This window comes from Hippoglossus stenolepis, chromosome 23, assembly GCF_022539355.2.
Source record: "Hippoglossus stenolepis isolate QCI-W04-F060 chromosome 23, HSTE1.2, whole genome shotgun sequence".
NCBI classification, from domain to species: Eukaryota; Metazoa; Chordata; class Actinopteri; order Pleuronectiformes; family Pleuronectidae; genus Hippoglossus; species Hippoglossus stenolepis.
This window is the reverse complement of record NC_061505.1, coordinates 10,894,947-10,914,896: the sequence shown is the minus strand read 5'-3', so window position 1 is coordinate 10,914,896 and position 19,950 is coordinate 10,894,947. Positions and strand designations below refer to the sequence as shown.

The 19,950-nt window shown below is 39.8% G+C and overlaps 2 protein-coding genes, 1 long non-coding RNA gene and 3 other non-coding genes across 11 annotated transcripts in view; 2 read left to right on the top strand and 4 right to left on the bottom strand.

Annotated features, from left to right (window-relative positions):
• kdm6ba (lysine (K)-specific demethylase 6B, a) overlaps positions 1-1,712 on the top strand; it is an 89,026-nt gene extending 87,314 nt beyond the window's left edge. For 4 of the 5 annotated variants that reach the window (XM_035149679.2, XM_035149678.2, XM_035149677.2 and 1 more), the window contains one exon: positions 68-1,712. In XM_035149679.2, coding sequence (XP_035005570.2) covers positions 68-249 — 182 coding nt within the window. In that variant the 3' untranslated portion in view covers positions 250-1,712. The remainder of the gene's footprint in view (positions 1-67) is intronic. The other variant, XM_035149681.2, reaches the window with a different exon arrangement.
• Positions 67-19,303, bottom strand: LOC118103025. 2 transcript variants are annotated; one of them, XR_004694785.2, is made up of 6 exons: positions 19,263-19,303; positions 16,560-16,860; positions 12,690-12,990; positions 10,764-10,885; positions 9,802-10,011; positions 67-140 (listed from the first exon to the last, which is right to left on the bottom strand). It is a non-coding gene; the product is annotated as an uncharacterized LOC118103025 (long non-coding RNA). The 2 variants fall into 2 exon arrangements; XR_004694784.2 differs by lacking the exons at positions 16,560-16,860; positions 19,263-19,303 and adding an exon at positions 15,590-15,822.
• Positions 7,190-13,567, top strand: tmem88b (transmembrane protein 88 b). Its single transcript, XM_035149682.2, has 3 exons — positions 7,190-7,711; positions 9,612-10,016; positions 12,741-13,567. Exons 2-3 carry the CDS (start codon positions 9,618-9,620, stop codon positions 13,023-13,025), a joined length of 684 nt encoding a protein of 227 aa, XP_035005573.1. The 5' UTR covers positions 7,190-7,711; positions 9,612-9,617; the 3' UTR covers positions 13,026-13,567.
• On the bottom strand, positions 14,358-14,521 carry LOC118103067. The gene has a single exon (XR_004694795.1). It is a non-coding gene; the product is annotated as a U1 spliceosomal RNA (small nuclear RNA).
• LOC118103066 lies at positions 17,487-17,650 on the bottom strand. Its single transcript, XR_004694794.1, has one exon. It is a non-coding gene; the product is annotated as a U1 spliceosomal RNA (small nuclear RNA).
• Positions 19,155-19,318, bottom strand: LOC118103094. Its single transcript, XR_004694821.1, has one exon. It is a non-coding gene; the product is annotated as a U1 spliceosomal RNA (small nuclear RNA).
• Between the last annotated feature and the right edge of the window lie 632 nt (positions 19,319-19,950).

Genomic DNA, 19,950 nt, shown 5'->3' with positions numbered 1-19,950 from the left:
AAAAACAAGTTATTCTACATTTATTCCATTATTAGCAAATTAATCCTGGGTTGTGTTTCTCATCTTACCAGGCCGCCGCCTCCTCCTCCTCCCGGTGACAGAGCTCCCCTCCTGCACCTCCTCAGCCATAACCAAAACTCCTGCAAGCCAGGACAAAAGACACAGTTTCACTTTGGGTTTCAACTTGACCATTCATTATTTAAGATCATTTTTGCTACTACTGCTAAGACTTGCCGAACAGCCAGTTGAATACGTTTACTCATCATTACTGTTTACAAAAAGAAATACCAAGCCGCCAATAGAATACCCGTTTACTCTCAGATGGTGCTTTGAAACAGGAACCCTGGCAACAGTGAAGCTGAGACCCAGGGGGCAGTCGGTGCTGCCATTGAACAAACTGTGGAGGATGGTTTCAATGGTGCGTTTCTGTCAGTACCAGAAATAACTTTTTCTGTTGTCGTCGTCTTGAATACTGAAATTTGTACAAGCTGTTTGCAATTTTTCTGTGAGGTGCTGTCTTTTTTTAAATAATTTATTGTTTTGTTTTTCTAAACTAGATCAGCCTAGATATATACCACATTGGCCTTGTATTTAGAAAAGAGACAAAATAAAAAATACTAATAAGAGATATGAACATTTTTCTAAAGCATTAAGAATTTTAAAAAATACAATTGTTTGGAATGCTTCAAAACATACGGGTTTCAACGACTTTGGTTGTTTTGGGGGGGGATTTCTTTTTTGTTCTTCAGATTCTTGTATGTGTTGTAAATCTTGTGTTTTTACCAATTCTACTTTTCTTTCCTCTGGAGATTAATAGTCAGTTGTCACACATTATCAGGTCTTTGTGTTCATTTTTTTCAATCTCTGTATGAACTCTTGATCTCTTTTAAAAAGAAAGGAAAAATCATTGTCATCTGGTGTTTGTGTGTTGTACCTCTGATTGTTTTGTTCCGATATGCAGACTTAGTATTTGCCTGGATTTTTTTCTTCTTTTTGGCATTGTACATTTAATTTAAAAAATTTCCTCTATTTATTGGATATCAATGTTCTCCCTTTTTTAATAGGGGTTGTACAAGTTTGCGATTTCTTTTCCTATATTTTTTATGGTGACTGATTGCTCTGTAAGAACTGAAATGTGGGGGTCGTGTGTGATCGGGAGCGGAGGCTGCTGTTTCTTTGGTGCTCGCCTCCCGACTCCTGTCTTTTTTTCCTGATATATATTAAATGATATCTTTATCTTGAATATAACACCACCTTTCCTGTAGACGATAGGCACACTGCTCACGTAGAGAAGATGACTAATGGAATGCTGTGTTTGTATGCTCATTAAGGAGAAAAAACAAAACGACTTTTTCCAAAGTGGTTTGAGAAGCGGTAATTTTTTTATTAAGTAGGGGGCTTTTAGACGAGATTTTAATGATTTTATGATATCTGTTAAATATGATAACGGGATAGATGGTGCTAAATGTTCTCTTTGAACAACATTTTTTTCTGTTTGTCTTCTTAAAATGAGAATTCTATTTTTCCTGTTGCAATATTACCTTAACCTTTTCCTTCTCTTTGTGGTCATTTATTTATAACTGCACTGTTTAGAGAATCCACACAGACATACTTGCAGACACACACACCAAACTGAGCCAGACATGTCTTAAACACTTGTGAATTTGTGTGACATTACTATGACTATTAATAAACGCTTTTTGATAAATCCAGAAGCGATCTGATTTCTTCTCACATCTCATCAGCCGCGAACGTTACAACCTCAGTCAGCATCAGAGACACAAAAATAAACAAAGACGAACCAACCAGCATCGAAGTTGGACTGAACTCCACTCCCTTATTGTCATCACTGTAAATCAAGGACAAAACAAATATGCAACTGTACAGCAAATTCTCTCTCTCCCAATTATACGCATGCATGCAGGGTATATTTACAAAGTATGAAGACTCCTTCACTAGATAAATGGGTTCATAAGGCTGCAATCACGGCCAATGGTGCTTCTACTAAGTTCTGTATTTCTGTTTCTCCTGTTTAAAAAAAAATTATTCCACAATTTTTGCTTAAGGCAGCAAAATATGTGTTATAAGCTGTCAACTTCAGTGTTTGTTTTTTTACAGGAGCAGTCAAGCTGATGGATTTCCGTCAGATCTTACTCTACTGCACATGACCTCAGCAGCCAGCTCACAGCCTTCCAATGCTACAACAAGTCATATCCCTCAGACGTGACAGATGTTTGGCACCGTTTTCAATCATATCCTCACACCTGAGCTTGCTATTGTTAGAGAAGCATGTGAGAAAAGTTCAAGTCGATAGAAAAGTTTCCATTTGGACATCAGCATCAAGGGTAAACGAAAGAAGGAGGTTGTACAAGCGGCCGAACTTCACAGATGGCTGAGCAGGAAATCGCAGGGAGTAGTAACCAGACAGCCCAGACTCAAGTTTCCCTCATGATCACTCGAATTAGAATCAAACACTTTGAACCTTACACACAAAAAGCAGATTCCTAATGCTTGTTTTTCTAAACTAGTAACAAATACTTTCTTAGAACCCGCCACTGCATCTCAGAATTGATTTTACTGACACCTACTTCACTGCTCAGGCGTGTTGAAAGAGTTATTCTGTATAATTATAAGTGCTTTATCATTTGAGAATAATCTTAAATGTTGGGCACCAGAAAGCTGTTTCTTGTATATTTCTAAGTTCTGTCTTGATAGCGGTTATTAAGCCTGGTTGTATATAAACTTTCAGTGTTCAAGCAAAGTGACAGGTCGGATTGTCCTGAGGTCAAGTTGGGGGCCATGAGAGGGACAGAGGAATAGCGGGCTAACTAAAGGAAATCCTGCTTCAAACCACACAGGAAGACCACCTCCATCCGGCTGTCTGTTCACCCTGCTGCAGTCAGGTGACACGAGAGGACGTGTGCTTTTCCCTCGCCAAAGAGAATACTTCAGTAGTCCAATCACAACAGCGTGGTGTAATCACGATGAAAAAAAACGTGTATTTATGCTGCTCTTGTAGAATTTGAGATGAAAGATTATGTACCAACTATTTCATCTGTAATCACAAGTTTCCCACAGGAGAGTCCTCGTGAACTCGTCTGTCAGCGGTGATATAAGACAACATACTAGTATAGCAGTTAGTCCCTCACTCTTTACTGTAAATATATCACATAATTGTTATTTTAATGCTGCATCTTGTTTTGAAATGATGGAACAATCTATGTTTAGTTTAAAAAAAAGAGGACTGCATGGAAGTAAATAAACAGTGAAGCTCAAAGCAGAGGAAAAAGGCTAGAAAACCAGGATCAGACAAGACTAATTATTGAACTTGCTCTGATCTTTTTCTCATCATTAACTGATTACCATCTTCCTCCATCTTTGTTCTGCTTTTCTAATCCTGTGTTCGACCAGTCTTTATCTGAGCCACCTCTCCTGATAGTGAATGTATGTTTCATCATATGTTGTAAACAGAACAGAATGACGTCTCTATTCATAAAGTATCTCTCATGAAGCTGTCATGTGTTTATCTGACTTGACCTGATGTGTGACCTCTGATATAATATATCAACATCTAAACCAATGTGAAAGGGATGCATTAATTCTCAACCTCAGTCCTAAAACTGCTATGAATGTATGACATCTGAAAACTGATAAAAAAGTCATAGTATTGTATGGCGCCCGAAAACTGCTATAAATGTCATAGTATGTTATGGCATCTAAAACTGATAAAAAAGTCATAGTATTGTATGGCGTCCGACAACTGATAAAAAAAAAGTCATAGTATTGTATGGGGTCCGAAAAACTGCTATAAATGTCATAGTATTGTATGGCGTCCGAAAACTGATAAAAAAGTCATAGTATTGTATGGCGTCCGAAAACTGATAAAAAAGTCATAGTATTGTATGGCGTCCGACAACTTATTAAAAAAGTCATAGTATTGTGGCGTCCAACAACTGATAAAAAAAGTCATAGTATTGTATGGCGTCCGACAACTGATAAAAAAAAGTCATAGTATTGTATGGCGTCCGACAACTGATAAAAAAGTCATAGTATTGTATGGCGTCCGACAACTGATAAAAAAGTCATAGTATTGTATGGCGTCCGAAAACTGATAAAAAGTCATAGTATTGTATGGCGTCCGACAACTGAAAAAAAAGTCATAGTATTGTATGGCGTCCGACAACTGATAAAAAAGTCATAGTATTGTATGGCGTCCGACAACTGATAAAAAAGTCATAGTATTGTATGGCGTCGACAACTGATAAAAAAGTCATAGTATTGTATGGCGTCCGAAAACTGATAAAAAAGTCATAGTATTGTATGGCGTCCGACAACTGATAAAAAAGTCATAGTATTGTATGGCGTCCGACAACTGATAAAAAAGTCATAGTATTGTATGGCGTCCGACAACTGATAAAAAAGTCATAGTATTGTATGGCGTCCGACAACTGATAAAAAAAAAGTCATAGTATTGTATGGCGTCCGACAACTGATAAAAAAGTCATAGTATTGTATGGCGTCCGAAAACTGATAAAAAAGTCATAGTATTGTATGGCGTCCGACAACTGATAAAAAAAAAGTCATAGTATTGTATGGGGTCCGAAAAACTGCTATAAATGTCATAGTATTGTATGGCGTCCGAAAACTGATAAAAAAGTCATAGTATTGTATGGCGTCCGAAAACTGATAAAAAAGTCATAGTATTGTATGGCGTCCGACAACTGATAAAAAAGTCATAGTATTGTATGGCGTCCGAAAAACTGCTATAAATGTCATAGTATTGTATGGCGTCCGAAAACTGATAAAAAAGTCATAGTATTGTATGGCGTCCGACAACTGATAAAAAGTCATAGTATTGTATGGCGTCCGAAAACTGATAAAAAAGTCATAGTATTGTATGGCGTCCGACAACTGATTAAAAAAGTCATAGTATTGTATGGCGTCCGACAACTGATAAAAAAGGTCATAGTATTGTATGGCGTCCGACAACTGATAAAAAGGTCATAGTATTGTATGACGTCCGAAAACTGATAAAAAGTCATAGTATTGTATGGCGTCCAACAACTAAAAAAAAGTCATAGTATTGTATGGCGTCCGAAAACTGCTATAAAAGTCATAGTATTGTATGGCGTCTGAAAACTGATAAAAAGTCATAGTATTGTATGGCTCCGACAACTGATAAAAAAGTCATAGTATTGTATGGGTCCGAAAACTGCTATAAATGTCATAGTATTGTATGGCGTCGAAAACTGATAAAAAGTCATAGTATTGTATGGCGTCCAAAACTGATAAAAAAGTCATAGTATTGTATGGCGTCCGACAACTGATAAAAAGTCATAGTATTGTATGGCGTCCAACAACTGATAAAAAAGTCATAGTATTGTATAGGGTCCGAAAACTGCTATAAATGTCATAGTATTGTATGGCGTCCGAAAACTGATAAAAAAGTCATAGTATTGTATGGCGTCCGAAAACTGATAAAAAAGTCATAGTATTGTATGGCGTCCGACAACTGATAAAAAAGTCATAGTATTGTATGGCGTCCGAAAAACTGCTATAAATGTCATAGTATTGTATGGCGTCTGAAAACTGATAAAAAAGTCATAGTATTGTATGGCGTCCGACAACTGATAAAAAAGTCATAGTATTGTATGGCGTCCGAAAACTGATAAAAAGTCATAGTATGAGTGGCGTCCGAAAACCGATAAAAAGTCATAGTATTGTATGGCGTCCGAAACCGATAAAAAGTCATAGTATTGTATGGCGTCCGACAACTGATAAAAAAGTCATAGTATTGTATGGCGTCCGAAAACTGCTATAAATGTCATAGTATTGTATGGCATCCGACAACTGATAAAAAAAAAAGTCATAGTATTGTATGGGGTCCGAAAAACTGCTATAAATGTCAGTATTGTATAGCGTCCGAAAAACTGCTATAAATGTCATAGTATTGTATGGCGTCTGAAAACTGATAAAAAACGTCATAGTATAGTATGGCGTCGGAAAACTCATTAAAATGTCTTTAAATTTGGTACAAACTTTCACTTGGACTCAAAGTGGACTGATTCGATTTTGACGGCTGTAGGTCAAAGGTCAAAGAGTGACCTGAAGTTACTGTGAATGTGACATATTAGGACGGCCATATGGGAATTTCATTACATCTACCACAAATCACTTGGACTCACTGATAAATTGATTAGATTTCAGTGGTCAAAGGTCAAGGTGGCTTCAAATGTTTCTGGCCTCTTGAATGTGATATCTTAAGACTGCTTAAGGGAATTTCTTCAACTTCAAATTCAAGTGCAGCAATTCTAGTTTTACAACACTTAAATTCTATAAAATGTGGTTAACCCAAGATAACAAATGTTGGATAAGTAACAAGGAAGTAAACACACACTTAAACATTCTGTGTTCCTTAGCATTACCTTTCAGGAAAAAAAGGTACTAAAAACAGCTTTGTCTGTTAGGGGATATAACTTTCACACCACAAGTGGAGGAGGAGCCAACATAAAGAAGAGTGTTAAAGGTGGATTCAATTGATGTCATAGACTGCTTCTTTTGCGATTGTCGTAGACAGGATAAATAATCTCTGGTCTGACAAATAGTAAAAAGGTAGAATATCTTCGACAAGGTGCCAGGTACCAGTTTAGTTCAAAAATGTGCTCTCTTCTGTTTATACAGTTATTTTAAATTGAGTCATATTATATTTGTCCTGTTTGAATATTGGCAAAGTGTTGAATGAATAAGCTTAACTTTTGGACACATACAACCAAATAAAACCACCAGAATAAATCTGCTATATTTTGATATTCCAGATAATTAATATCTGGGTCACATCATTATGGTCTGAAACAAAGCTTAACCTACTATTTTGTTCAGCACAGTGCTATCTTTTCTCTACTAGTCTTAACACACACAAAGTCTGTCTCTGCTGCCCTTCCCCCCCCGTTTTCTGCTCTCCTGAACCTCAACTTATCAGGCAAGCCGCCTCACTCTGACCCCCAACATGCAACACCCAGCCCCCACTGCAACAGGCACAGGGTAAAGGGGGGGTATAACTTGTCTTGGATATGACTGGTGGAATACATGTGCTGAGAGGAGTTGTTGGAGAAAGGCCGGGGGGCTGATAAGCCTTGTGGGTGGAGAGAAAGTGGGATGGATGAAGGGAGCGTGGGAGGAGGGAGGGAAAGAGAGAGAGCACTGTGGACACAATTAGATGGAGGGGGGTAAAAGGAGGAGGGTAGACAGAGAAGTTTGACATACTTAAGACAAAGGCCACAGAAATTGCAAGTAGACTTGTTGTCAGTAGACGAGGAAGGGGCATCTACGTGCTACGACTTCATCACCAAAGAAGAGGAATTTGATGCTGCATGTGGAAAAAAAACTGACACTATCAGTTCCACTGACAACTCTGGATAGTGGCGAGAAGAAGCAGCAGGAGAGCAGACTGTGGGAAGCCAACATACCAGCATACCACCACTAAAAAGATAAGGCTGCAAAAACACTCTTAACTTCACACAAGGAAAGGAGGGAAAAGTAACCCCGTTTCTGCTGAGGCAGAGGAGTCAAGAGTTTTAGGAATAAAAGGAAAAGTACGAGAGCTTTATTGAAGTGTAAGAGGAAAACAGAAGTGGTCTCAAGAAGAAGTAAGAAAAGCAGCAGCAACCTGGAGGAGGAACAGCAAGAGGTCCACCGGGCCCTACAACACAATGTGAGTACAAGAGCTGCTGCATCACTCACATTTAAATATTATTCTGACTGAATAAGCCATAAGAGATTATGTACTTCTGATGTTCACCATGAATGAATGAAACACACAAACACTGCTCTGTAGTTATTACACACGGTGAAAACACAATAAAGACACATGGCTTATTTCAAAAGAGAAACTTTGAATTAATTACTGCAGCTGCTTTGTCCCAGACAACAGAGCTAAACAACGATGGACCAATAGGAATCTATTATCCGAGCCAAATAACACTAAAACTGGCTGATCATGTACATGAAGGCATGCATACCATTACAGATGAATTACGAATCAAGATGTATTAGGTGACCACATACCACCATGTTGTAACAACATTCACTTCATTGCACCTTTCCGCATTCAAAATTGCTTAATGTAGATCAGATGATGACATGAAGTGTTATATTTAAAAAACAATAATGGGAACAGTGAGTAAAATGGGTGGAGCACCTGAATGTATTTTCAGTAAGGGTCCCAATGAGTCATCTCTCACGCTTAGACCTTTCCTGCTGGTCTTTCCTGTGTGACCTTCCACCTCACAATAACACTTTGGACAACAATGGGAGACGCACAAAGATAAACAACATTAAACCACGCAAGGCAGCATCATAAATGATGTCTTTCACCGTCACTGCCAATATCCAGTGAGTGTAAACCGTTAATGAGTTACTCAGAGATGTCCCCTGTCTCGCTGGGGCACCACTGTCTCCTGACCTTTGGGAAATGAGGATATCCCGTCCCACTCACAGCTGTGTACCACATTCAGCAGGGTCCAACAGTCTCAGACCAAAGTGAATGGAATTTGAAATTAGCAACCATAAAAGTTTAATAACACAAACAGAGAGAATGTTAACTGATAAAACAAGGGTTTAAGTTAAGAAGCCAGGGCTGTGCCATAGTCCCCTCATGTTTTGAATACTTTATTGTTATGAGGCCAATACATATTGATGAATTGATCATGGTGAATATAGCATTTTTCTGGTCTTGAAAAGCTTTTTATAGTGCAGTTTTGCCATTCACCCATTTCTCTCTCACTCACACACACACACACACACACACACACACACACACACACACACACACACACACACACACACACACACACACACACACACACACACACACACACACACACACACACACACACACACACACACACACGGGCAATTTGGGGTTCAGTATCTTGCCCAAGGACACTTTCGGCATCAGAAAGAGGGGAGACTGATATCGAACTGCCAACCTTCTGGGTTGTGAACCTTTTTTTTTACATGTTGTTTTACAGTAAAGAACAGACAAACAAACACTAATCTATTAAGTTGATGTATCAAGGCAGTACAATTTCTGCATCATATAACTATATTTTAATTATATTCTGATGTGAGCAAAGGTGCCGCTTGAACTTCTGAAATCATCTGTACCTAATTTAATATGCTGGTACGACAACACAAACAAATAGTGCATATGTGGACAACACCCACTTGAACACAAACAGACTGATGTCCCTTAGCCTTCATCTCTCTTCTGCATTATCTACATAAAGCAATTATTTGCCCCTTTCTGACAAATCAGATCCGATAATCTTCACCTCCCAGAAGACATCGCACAGGGCAGATACAAACTCTCAGTGAACTTGAAGCCTTTGAAGGGTCAAATTTGTTTGGGTTCAAAAGTGCTGCCACAGTCACACTATGATCCATTTTCTTCAGATGTGTTTTCTCCAAATAGTCAAACACACTCATCTGGATTGATCACACAGTTTCTACACATTTGCTCTGTTTACCTGGTCACGGATTTTGATAAATTAAAATAATAAAAATGTCCATCTCTTATCACTGATGCATTAACTGTATCTTTCTGCCCACAGTTCACTATGAGTATGGGTGATACTCTAGAGAAGGGGGCCCACCATCAGACCTTGGACCTGTCAGAGGAACTGCCGCCTCATCACCACCATCATCACACCAACCACCACCACCATCTGCACCACTCTAACTCTCTGGCCTCCACCACTGCTGTGGGTGGAGGCAGAGAAACACCTTCACGTGTGGTCGTACCTCCTCCGTATTCTGCAGCAGAATGTGGTGGTGGGGGCAGTGAAGCTCCTCTGGAGTTAAGGGGGTCCCTGGACTGCTGGGCCTGCTCCGTACTGGTAACAGCTCAGAATCTGCTGATTGCTGCGATCAATGCCTGCCTCGCTGGACTGGTGTTTGGCACCATCCTGACGCCAGCCATCGTCATGGTGGTGTTTGGCTTCCTTTGCCACTCTACAGTAAGTAAGGGGAAGACAGGGGAGAGGGTGGATGAGGGTGTGTGAGCAGTCTATGCATGTCGAAGGTTTTTGATTTTTAATTTCGGTGTAGATGCTCTTTTTCTGCAAGACTCTGCCTCAGACTCGACTAAAACTGGCCAGTTGATCTTGCTATCAGAAAATATTGAAAAGCCTTAATTTAACTAGCAGCGAAGGAAATATACATCATCATCCAGCAGACATTCAAAAGCAGCACAGTGCTCTACTGAGAGGGAGAGTTAGTTAGACTAAATGCTAACGCATACACTTGCTCCATCTAAACAAATGATGAGTGGAATGAGAGATAGCCACATCCATCGTTTTATGATCGACATGAAAGTCTTAATCTCACAACTTTGATCCAAAGGTTTGAAATAGTTCTGCCTGGGGCTGAGGGTGGGGTTTGGCTCCATCAGTGAGAGGTTTCATAATCAGATAAGTTTGAGGTTTTCTCAGATGTTGAGAGATGGATGAACTGCAGGGAGGCAAGGGGTCAGGAGTCTAGGGAGCCAAATTTTTAAGACTGCTAGGTAGTTAGCTTGGGATTAAAGAACTATGAAATATGAAAGTACATAGATGTGTCATAAGAACAAGAGAAAAATATACTGTATGTAGCATACCTGCTAAATGTAAATGTAAACAAATCAAACTACTGCTCCTCTGAGCAAGTAAGCATTATACTGGACTACCCCAAGAAGTCATGATGGTTTAGAGAGTTTTAATGCATACCAATGGCATTTCTGTTGGCTGAGGACCTCCTTAATGACCGGAGAGATCAGGATTCTCTCTGTTCTCCTGCCCTCACAGTTAGACCTCATGTGACAGCAGCTTAGAGGGGGATTAACCAGGACCTGGGAGCATCGAGAAAGGGGGAGAAATCCAAAGGAGAAAAATAGGGTGAGAAGAAGAAGTTGAGAAAGAAACAAGGGTTAAGTATTTCGGGATCTTTAACTTGAGCAGGCTACACTTTCAACATATTTGAGGAACTTTAGTAAAGAAACACACACAACACAATACTCCACAAGCAAAAACACTCTTATGGCCTCTCACGGTAAAAACCTGGCTCAGCTCTAGAGCCATACACGAGGCCTCACCAAGAACAAACAAACATGGGCATACTTGTGCGAGTCTGATCTATTACAACTTACAAAGCTGCCCTGCACTCTCCTTTTACCCTGTATTTTTTCTAAGCCATGTACTACAGTTTAAACCATCTCTTACTTGCTTACTCCGTCCCTCACTCCAACCTCCGGCTGGTATTTCTTTCTGGCCAGCATGCATTTCTATTAGGACAGCATGCAAAAAAGTGTGCAACTACCAAGATCTGGAAATCACCACTCAGATTTTTTCACAACTGAGATTCCTGTAAACTAATAATTATTCTAAACTAACTCAATTTTCTAAATATTTATGAATCAAACCATCACTTTGACCTACCTTATTGAATATTGATATTAGCGATCTGGGATTTTCTGAGATACATGAGCTATTATCAGCTTAGCTATTGTCTTGTCAACATGCACTCTACTATAATAAATACTCTTCTCCCTCCAGAGCTCGCTCGGTCCTGCAAACCTTTTTTACTCCCTGCATTTTCCTCATGCATTTAAATGTTCACTTCATCCTTCATGGGCCGATAAGATGAACCAGGCCTGCTGTCTCCCATTCCTCCCTCCCACTCAAATCCTGACCCCTTCACCTCTTCTTCTCCCACTCCCCCACTGATGCTGCTCAGCAACAAGTACTCTGACGGTGCTTTGACTTATACTGATCAGCAGCTTTGAATCTACTTGACAGAGTGATGGAAATGATGCTGTTTTTAAACAAGTGGCTAAAATAGTGTTATTTCTTGACAAAAGTTATGTTTAGTGTGCTACGGATTTAGAGCATTCATATGTGAGAAAGACTCACGACAACCATCTGGTGTCTGTCCACACTTCATACACACATACCACACAGTGCACATCATCTCCTGTCTTTATCCGTTATTCCCAGCACTGCACACAAGTGTTGAAATATTTGATGCTCTCTATATGAAAACGTAACAAAAAAATTCTGCATTTGCAAAATGTGTAATTCAAATATTGTGAACCTTGACTGACGTGATAAATTTGATTAATGTATTACTGAAAACAAAATATTTCTCCTGTAGAAGTACAAAAACACTACCCCAAGAAGTCATGATGGTTTAGAGAGTTTTACTGCTTTATAATTTCTGTATTACAATGTCTATAATGTTATAATTTAGGAGTTCTCTCAGAAAGTTGGGGTTTCATTGTTGCATCATCATATTGTGTATGCTGCTGTAGTTTCATTAAGACACTGAGTCCCTGCCACTTGTGGGCTGAGTTACTCTGAAGCTGCACCTGATCTTCAACCTCGCACTGAAAGCAAAATAAGTTTAATCAAATTCCAAATACAAGCAGATAAAACATTTCAAATCACAAAAAGGCTTGTGATTTAATTTGATACATGGATGAGTAAAATTTATTTCAGTAAGCAAGATCTTTACTAGCAGAATGGAGGATTAAACTGTAAGTGTGAATGTGTGCAACTGTGCGAGTGGAGCTTTCTTGAAAATGTATCAGTGTCAGTGAAGCTGCCCTGGTCAAATAATGGTTAAAAGAGACATGGGTGACACACTGACAGACTGACCTCATCAACAACCTTTTGCCGTGTCATTATGTCCTTCTGTTGTCTTTACAGGTCCGCCCTCATGGGACGACCCCCTACTGCACAGACCTGCTGACTGACGGAGGCTGTGTGGCTCTACTGGTGGTGGGCTTCCTCTTGGTGACCCCTCTGCTGGTCTTGGCACTGGCTGCATACTGTCGCCTGGCCCGACACCTCCAGCTGGGCCTGTGCTTCATCCCGTACAGCCGGGCCGTGTACAAGAACCTGCCAGCCACGCGACACCGCGGCCTGTGCACCGGCTGCTGCGGTGGCCGAGATGGAGCTGAGAGTAGTGGGAAGGGGAAAGTGTGGGTGTGAGAAATGGCAGAGAAAGATGAAAAAGACCATTAGATGAAGAATATGCAGGGACTGAACATAAGGACAGGGTGATGGAAGGGGGTTGTAGGGGATGAGTAGAAAAAGCAGGATATAACAAACTAAACATTCTGGAAGACAAGTTACATCGTTATAATTACTATTAACTCACTCCCATGCTTAAACACATTATTTACCGAGCAGAAAAAATATAGAGTGTAATAGCTATTTCAAAAATTTCAAGACAAAATAAATGGGTTATATTTATAGGAAAATATTCAGATGTGCGTCACAAAATCTGACTGTCAAGGAAACACAAAGAGCTATAAACTTAACTTGTCATTATAAAACAATAAAGCATCTTATCAGACCTGCATGACATGAATGAAAAAAAATAATGAAAATTGTTGTATTGACACTAAACATTACTGTATCATCACATGCATTTTATTATGAAACTGTCTAGCGTAGTTTTGTGTCAAGCAAACTATGAGTGCAATTTCTTGTATTATTTACTTGTTTTTTAAATAAAGTTTTTGGATTCAGCTGGGGTCTGTCCTGTAGTAATGGGTTGGGTCTACTTCTAGGAAAAGGGAGGGGTTATGTAAGAGTTTTCAGATTGACCTCAGTACCAGCCAACACCATTGTTGGCATTGTGACTACAGACGTAAAAAAAAACAACTCACATTTCTGAGTGGCACACAAACTACACAGGTTTTCTACACAGTCACTTTTGCCAGAAAATGTCCCTGAAGAAAGTTGGGTCTGAAACCTAATTGGAATTTAGAAAATGCCTATAGGTGCAGCCACACAAGAGACTGAGCAGATACAACTTCTTATTGCGCGCTCAAGTGGTAAAAGAGTGGAATTACAGATGAGAATAAAACACTTTTCCCATTAAAATTAACATGTAAAGAATTAGGTACATTTTGGCTGATACAAAGTTCCAGTACAGCTGGACATTATAAGCTTGTGGTTTCTTTGTGACGTCATTCAAACACTCAATTTTTTTATGGCTCCGGCTGATCTGACAGTTGATCTTTGTTAGTGAAGCAGGTAAAAGTACAAAGAATAAGGTCCCTGGAGTCAGAAGTATTGAAAAATACAGACAGGCATTGAAATAAACACCAAGACACTCCATCTTCACATGAAATAATATTTATTTCTCAATTCAACGGAACAATACTTTGTATTAGAGAAATAAACTTAGCTTTTTCTTTCATATCCAATATATTTTGGGAGCAGCTGTCTAATACAGAACTGTGTTATACAGGACCTGTGAATGACTCTGATCTTCAGCATTCAATAGTTTTAATTTGATATTCAACATTTAATCAGGGGAGAGCGCGAACGCAGTCCCCCACTACCAGAAATTATGCAATCGAGATTCCCACATTTGGGGAATTCGCAGGGGTCAATACAGCCGAAGTGCAATGGCTATACCTCGCCCTGGGTGAACCACCTTCTTGATCATGGTATCTCCCTTGCCAGGTAAGTATGAGTTGTACACGGCTCGTGGGGCGAAGTGATTCAGCCACACACTACTCAGACTGATGGTTGCACGGAAATAAGCAACGTGGTAAACATCGATGATCGCACCGTTTAGATGTCAAGAGTCAGACGTAGAAATAAAAATAAAAAACATTCAAAACTAAACGTTTGATTTGAGCGTTTAGTGCTTTATTTTTCTCTCCCACAATGCTTTGCTGTATTGTTTTACAGTATGGTCCAAAAGTGTGAGACCAATTCCCCGCTCAAGTGAAGGAGGAAGTGGTCTCAGAATTTTGGACTACACCGTACGCGTCACGTGGCACGCCACTACCGGAAACACTGTTTTCACATAAACATCTTCGTTCAGTGGCGCCATAAATAATTTAATATACAATCTCCACTTCTTATAACTACAAGATAAATAGTGGTGACGTTTCCAGTGACAGTTTTACTTTAACCCGTCGACTATAAGAGAAACAACGTAAAGTGACGTTAACTCAGACAACACAACAGCAGCTGTGGCGCCTGCTGGTGGATGCACACAGTCATTACACCATTATTTAGAAGTGTGGAAGTCAAAATAATGTACAAATCCGCACAGGTTTTATAACAAGACACGTTCATTTCATGTTTTAACCGGAAACTAGTTGAGCATTCAGGGATTCATGATACAGAAATGTGAGAACTTGTGTTTCTATTACTCTTTGGTCTACAAGATGAGAAAAGTCGACCCACCGACTAACTATTGATGTTCTCCTCTGAATGAGGCTTTAATTCGCTGTCAACATTGACTCTTATTTTCTTACACAAACTATTGGGAGTTAAATAATGGCTAAAGAACATTACACAGCAGTTTTAACGTCAGTGTCTGATCAGCTACGAGATGCTAGGCTACAGCTAGCTCCCCTTTACAGTAGTTCCGGTTTGACAGGTCGCAGCGTCAATTAACGTCAATTAACGTCAAAACTCGTGTTTCCCTCGTCTTCAACCCTAACGACTTCAACACAACACGTAAACAGACACGAGTGAGACTAGTGTCACAGTCAATAAATGTTTCTGGAAGTTTTTCTTCTCACCTGAGAGTTGAGCGTCGACGTGCGCCATTAAAACATTCCACCAAACCGCCCCCCCCCAAAAAAATTAAACCTCTAACTTTGTCTCCAGCTCATGTTCACAGTCTTCCTCTGGTTGTAATCGATATATCCCTTAAAGGTTTTCAATAAAAACACTAAATAATCATTGAATCTACAGATATTAGCGGTAACATGCGGCCGCAAAACACAGAAACAAATGATTCGCCAATGACGTACAGGTGCGCAGCGCGGATGTGGAAATTACCCGGATGCAGATTCAACAACATACATTCACAACAACAAAAACAAAAATAAATAAAAATAATAATATATACACACGGTAATACCTGTAAGGAGATGAGATGAATAGATAAGATAATTTAAATGACATGTCTGTTGTTGAATCTGAGGTAACGAAATTAATGGGTAAAAATAATTGGTGAATTCAAATTTCAGGCAGCACTCCCCCACTGATGCTGCTCAGCAACAAGTACTCTGACGGTGCTTTGACTTATACTGATCAGCAGCTTTGAATCTACTTGACAGAGTGATGGAAATGATGCTGTTTTTCAACAAGTTGCTAAAACAGTGTTATATCTTGACAAAAGTTATGTTTAGTGTGCTACGGATTTAGAGCATTCATATGTGAGACAGAGTCACGACAACCATCTGGTGTCTGTCCACACTTCATACACACATACCACACAGTGCACATCATCTCCTGTCTTTATCTGTTAATCCCAGCACTGCACACAAGTATTGAAATGTTTGATGCTCTCTATATGAATACATGGATGAGTAAAATGAATTTCAGTGAGCAAGATCATTACTAGCAGAAAAGAGGATTAAACTGTAAGTGTGAATGTGTGCAACTGTGCGAGTGGAGCATTCTTGAAAATGTATCAGTGTCAGTGAAGCTGCCCTGGTCAAATAATGGTTAAAAGAGACATGGGTGACACACTGACAGACTGACCTCATCAACAACCTTTTGCCGTGTCATTATGTCCTTCTGTTGTCTTTACAGGTCCGCCCTCATGGGACGACCCCCTACTGCTCAGACCTGCTGACTGACGGAGGCTGTGTGGCTCTACTGGTGGTGGGCTTCCTCTTGGTGACCCCTCTGCTGGTCTTGGCACTGGCTGCATACTGTCGCCTGGCCCGTCACCTCCAGCTGGGCCTGTGCTTCATCCCGTACAGCCGGGCCGTGTACAAGAACCTGCCAGCCACGTGGCACCGCGGCCTGGGTACCGGCTGCTGCGGTGGCCGAGATGGAGCTGAGAGTAGTGGGAAGGGGAAAGTGTGCGTGTGAGAGAAGGAAGAGAAAGATGAAAAAGACCATTAGATGAAGAATATGCAGGGACTGAACATAAGGACAGGGTGATGGAAGGGGGTTGTAGGGGATGAGAAGCAAAAAGCAGGATATAACAAACTAAACATTCTGGAAGACAAGTTACATCGTTATAATTACTATTAACTCACTCCCATACTTAAAAACATTATTTACTGAGAAGAAAAAAAATATAAAAATATAATAAAAAATTTGAGTTGTGAACAGTTAGTCAAAGAGGAGTTTTGTATGGCTCCGGCTGATCTGACAGGTGATCTTTGTTAGTGAGGCAGGTAAAAGTACAAAGAATAAGATCACAGGAGTCAGAAGGGTTAAATAATACAGACTGGCATTGAAATAAACTCCAAGACACTCCATCTTCACATGAAATCATTCTTACTTCTCAATTCAAAGGAACAATACTTTGTATTAGAGAAATAAACTTAGCATTTTCTTTCTTATCCAATATATTTTTGGGAGCAGCTATGTAAAACAAGACTGTGTTATACAGAACCTGTGAACGACTCTGGTCTTCATCGTTCAAAATTTTTAATTTGTTGTTCAACATTAGATCAGGGGAGAGCGCGAACGCAGTCCCCCACTACCAGAAATTATGCAATCGAGATTCCCACATTTGGGGAATTCGCAGGGGTCAATACAGCCGAAGTGCAATGGCTATACCTCGCCCTGGGTGAACCACCTTCTTGATCATGGTATCTCCCTTGCCAGGTAAGTATGAGTTGTACACGGCTCGTGGGGCGAAGTGATTCAGCCACACACTACTCAGACTGACGGTTGCACGGAAATAAGCAACGTGGTAAACATCGATGATCGCACCGTTTAGATGTCAAGAGTCAGACGTAGAAATAAAAATAAAAAACATTCAAAACTAAACGTTTGATTTGAGCGTTTAGTGCTTTCATTTTCTCTCCCACAATGCTTTGCTGTATTGTTTTACAGTAGGGTCTAAAAGTGTGAGACCAATTCCCCGCTCAAGTGAAGGAGGAAGTGGTCTCAGAATTTTGGACCGCACTGTACGCGTCACGTGGCACGCCACTACCGGAAACACTGTTTTCACATAAACATCTTCGTTCAGTGGCGCCATAAATAATTTAATATACAATCTCCACTTCTTATAACTACAAGATAAATAGTGGTGACGTTTCCAGTGACAGTTTTACTTTAACCCGTCGACTATAAGAGAAACAACGTAAAGTGACCTCATCTCTATGACAAAACAACAGTAGCTCTGGCGCCATCTGGTGGATGCAGACAGTCATTACACAATTATTTAGAAGTGTGGAAGTCAAAATATTGTACAAATCCACACAGGTTTACAAAAAAAACACAAGGACAGGGTAATGGAAGGGGATTGTAGGGGATGAGTAGCAAAAAGCAGGAGATAACCAACTAAACAATCTGGAAGACAATTTACATCGTTATAATTACTATTAACTCACTCCCATGCTTAAAAACATTATTTACTAAGCAGAAAAAATATAGAGTGTAATAGCTATTTCTAAATTTCAAGACACGTAAAAAAAACAACTCACATTTCTGAGTGGTGCGCAAACTACACAGCTTTTCTACACAGTCACTTTTGTGAGAAAATGTCCCTGGAGAAAAATTGGGTCTGGAACATAATTGGAATTTAGAAAATGCCTATAGGTGCAGCCACACAAGAGACTGAGCAGATACAACTTCTTATTGCGCGCTCAAGTGGTAAAAGAGTGGAATTACAGATGAGAATAAAACACTTTTCCCATTCAAATTAACATGTAAAGAATTAGGTACATTTTGGCTGATACAAAGTTCCAATACAGCTGGACACACGTACATTATAAGCCTGTGGTTTCTTTTTGACTTTTGACATCACTCAAAAACTCAATGTTTATGAGTTGTGAACAGTTAGTCAAAGAGTAGTTTTTTATGGCTTCGGCTGATCTGACAGTTGATCTTTGTTAGTGAAGCAGGTAAAAGTACAAAGAATAAGGTCCCTGGAGTCAGAAGTGTTGAATAATACAGACAGGCATTGAAATAAACACCAAGACACTCCATCTTCACATGAAATCATTCTTATTTCTCAATTAAAAGGAACAATACTTTGTGTTAGAGAAATAAACTTAGCTTTTTCTTTCATATCCAATACATTTTAGAAGCAGCTGTGTAATACAGGACTGTGTTATACAGAACCTGTCAACGACTCGTTCAATAGTTTTAATTTGTTATTCAACATTAGATCAGGGGAGAGCGCGAACGCAGTCCCCCACTACCAGAAATTATGCAATCGAGATTCCCACATTTGGGGAATTCGCAGGGGTCAATACAGCCGAAGTGCAATGGCTATACCTCGCCCTGGGTGAACCACCTTCTTGATCATGGTATCTCCCTTGCCAGGTAAGTATGAGTTGTACACGGCTCGTGGGGCGAAGTGATTCAGCCAGACACTACTCAGACTGATGGTTGCACGGAAATAAACAACGTGGTAAACATCGATGATCGCACCGTTTAGATTTCAAGAATCAGTCGTAGAAATAAAAATAAAAAACATTCAAAACTAAACGTTTGATTTGAGCGTTTAGTGCAATCATTTTCTCTTCCACAATGCTTTGCTGTATTGTGTTACAGTAGGGTCCAAAAGTGTGAGACCAATTTCCCGCTCAAGTGAAGAAGGAAGTGGTCTCAGAATTTTGGACCGCACTGTACGCGTCATGTGGCACGCCACTACCGGAAACACTGTTTTCACATAAACATCTTTGTTCAGTGGCGCCATAAATGATCTAATATACAAACTCCACTTCTAATAACTACAAGATAAATAGTGGTGACGTTTCCAGAGACAGTTTTACTTTAACCCGTCGACTATAAGAGAAACAACGTAAAGTCAAACACAACAGTAGCTCTGGCGCTATCAGGTGGATGCACACAATCATTACACAATTATTTAGAAGTGTGGAAGTCAAAATATTGTACAAATCCACACAGGTTTACAAAAAAAACATAAGGACAGGGTGATGGAAGGGGATTGTAGGGGATG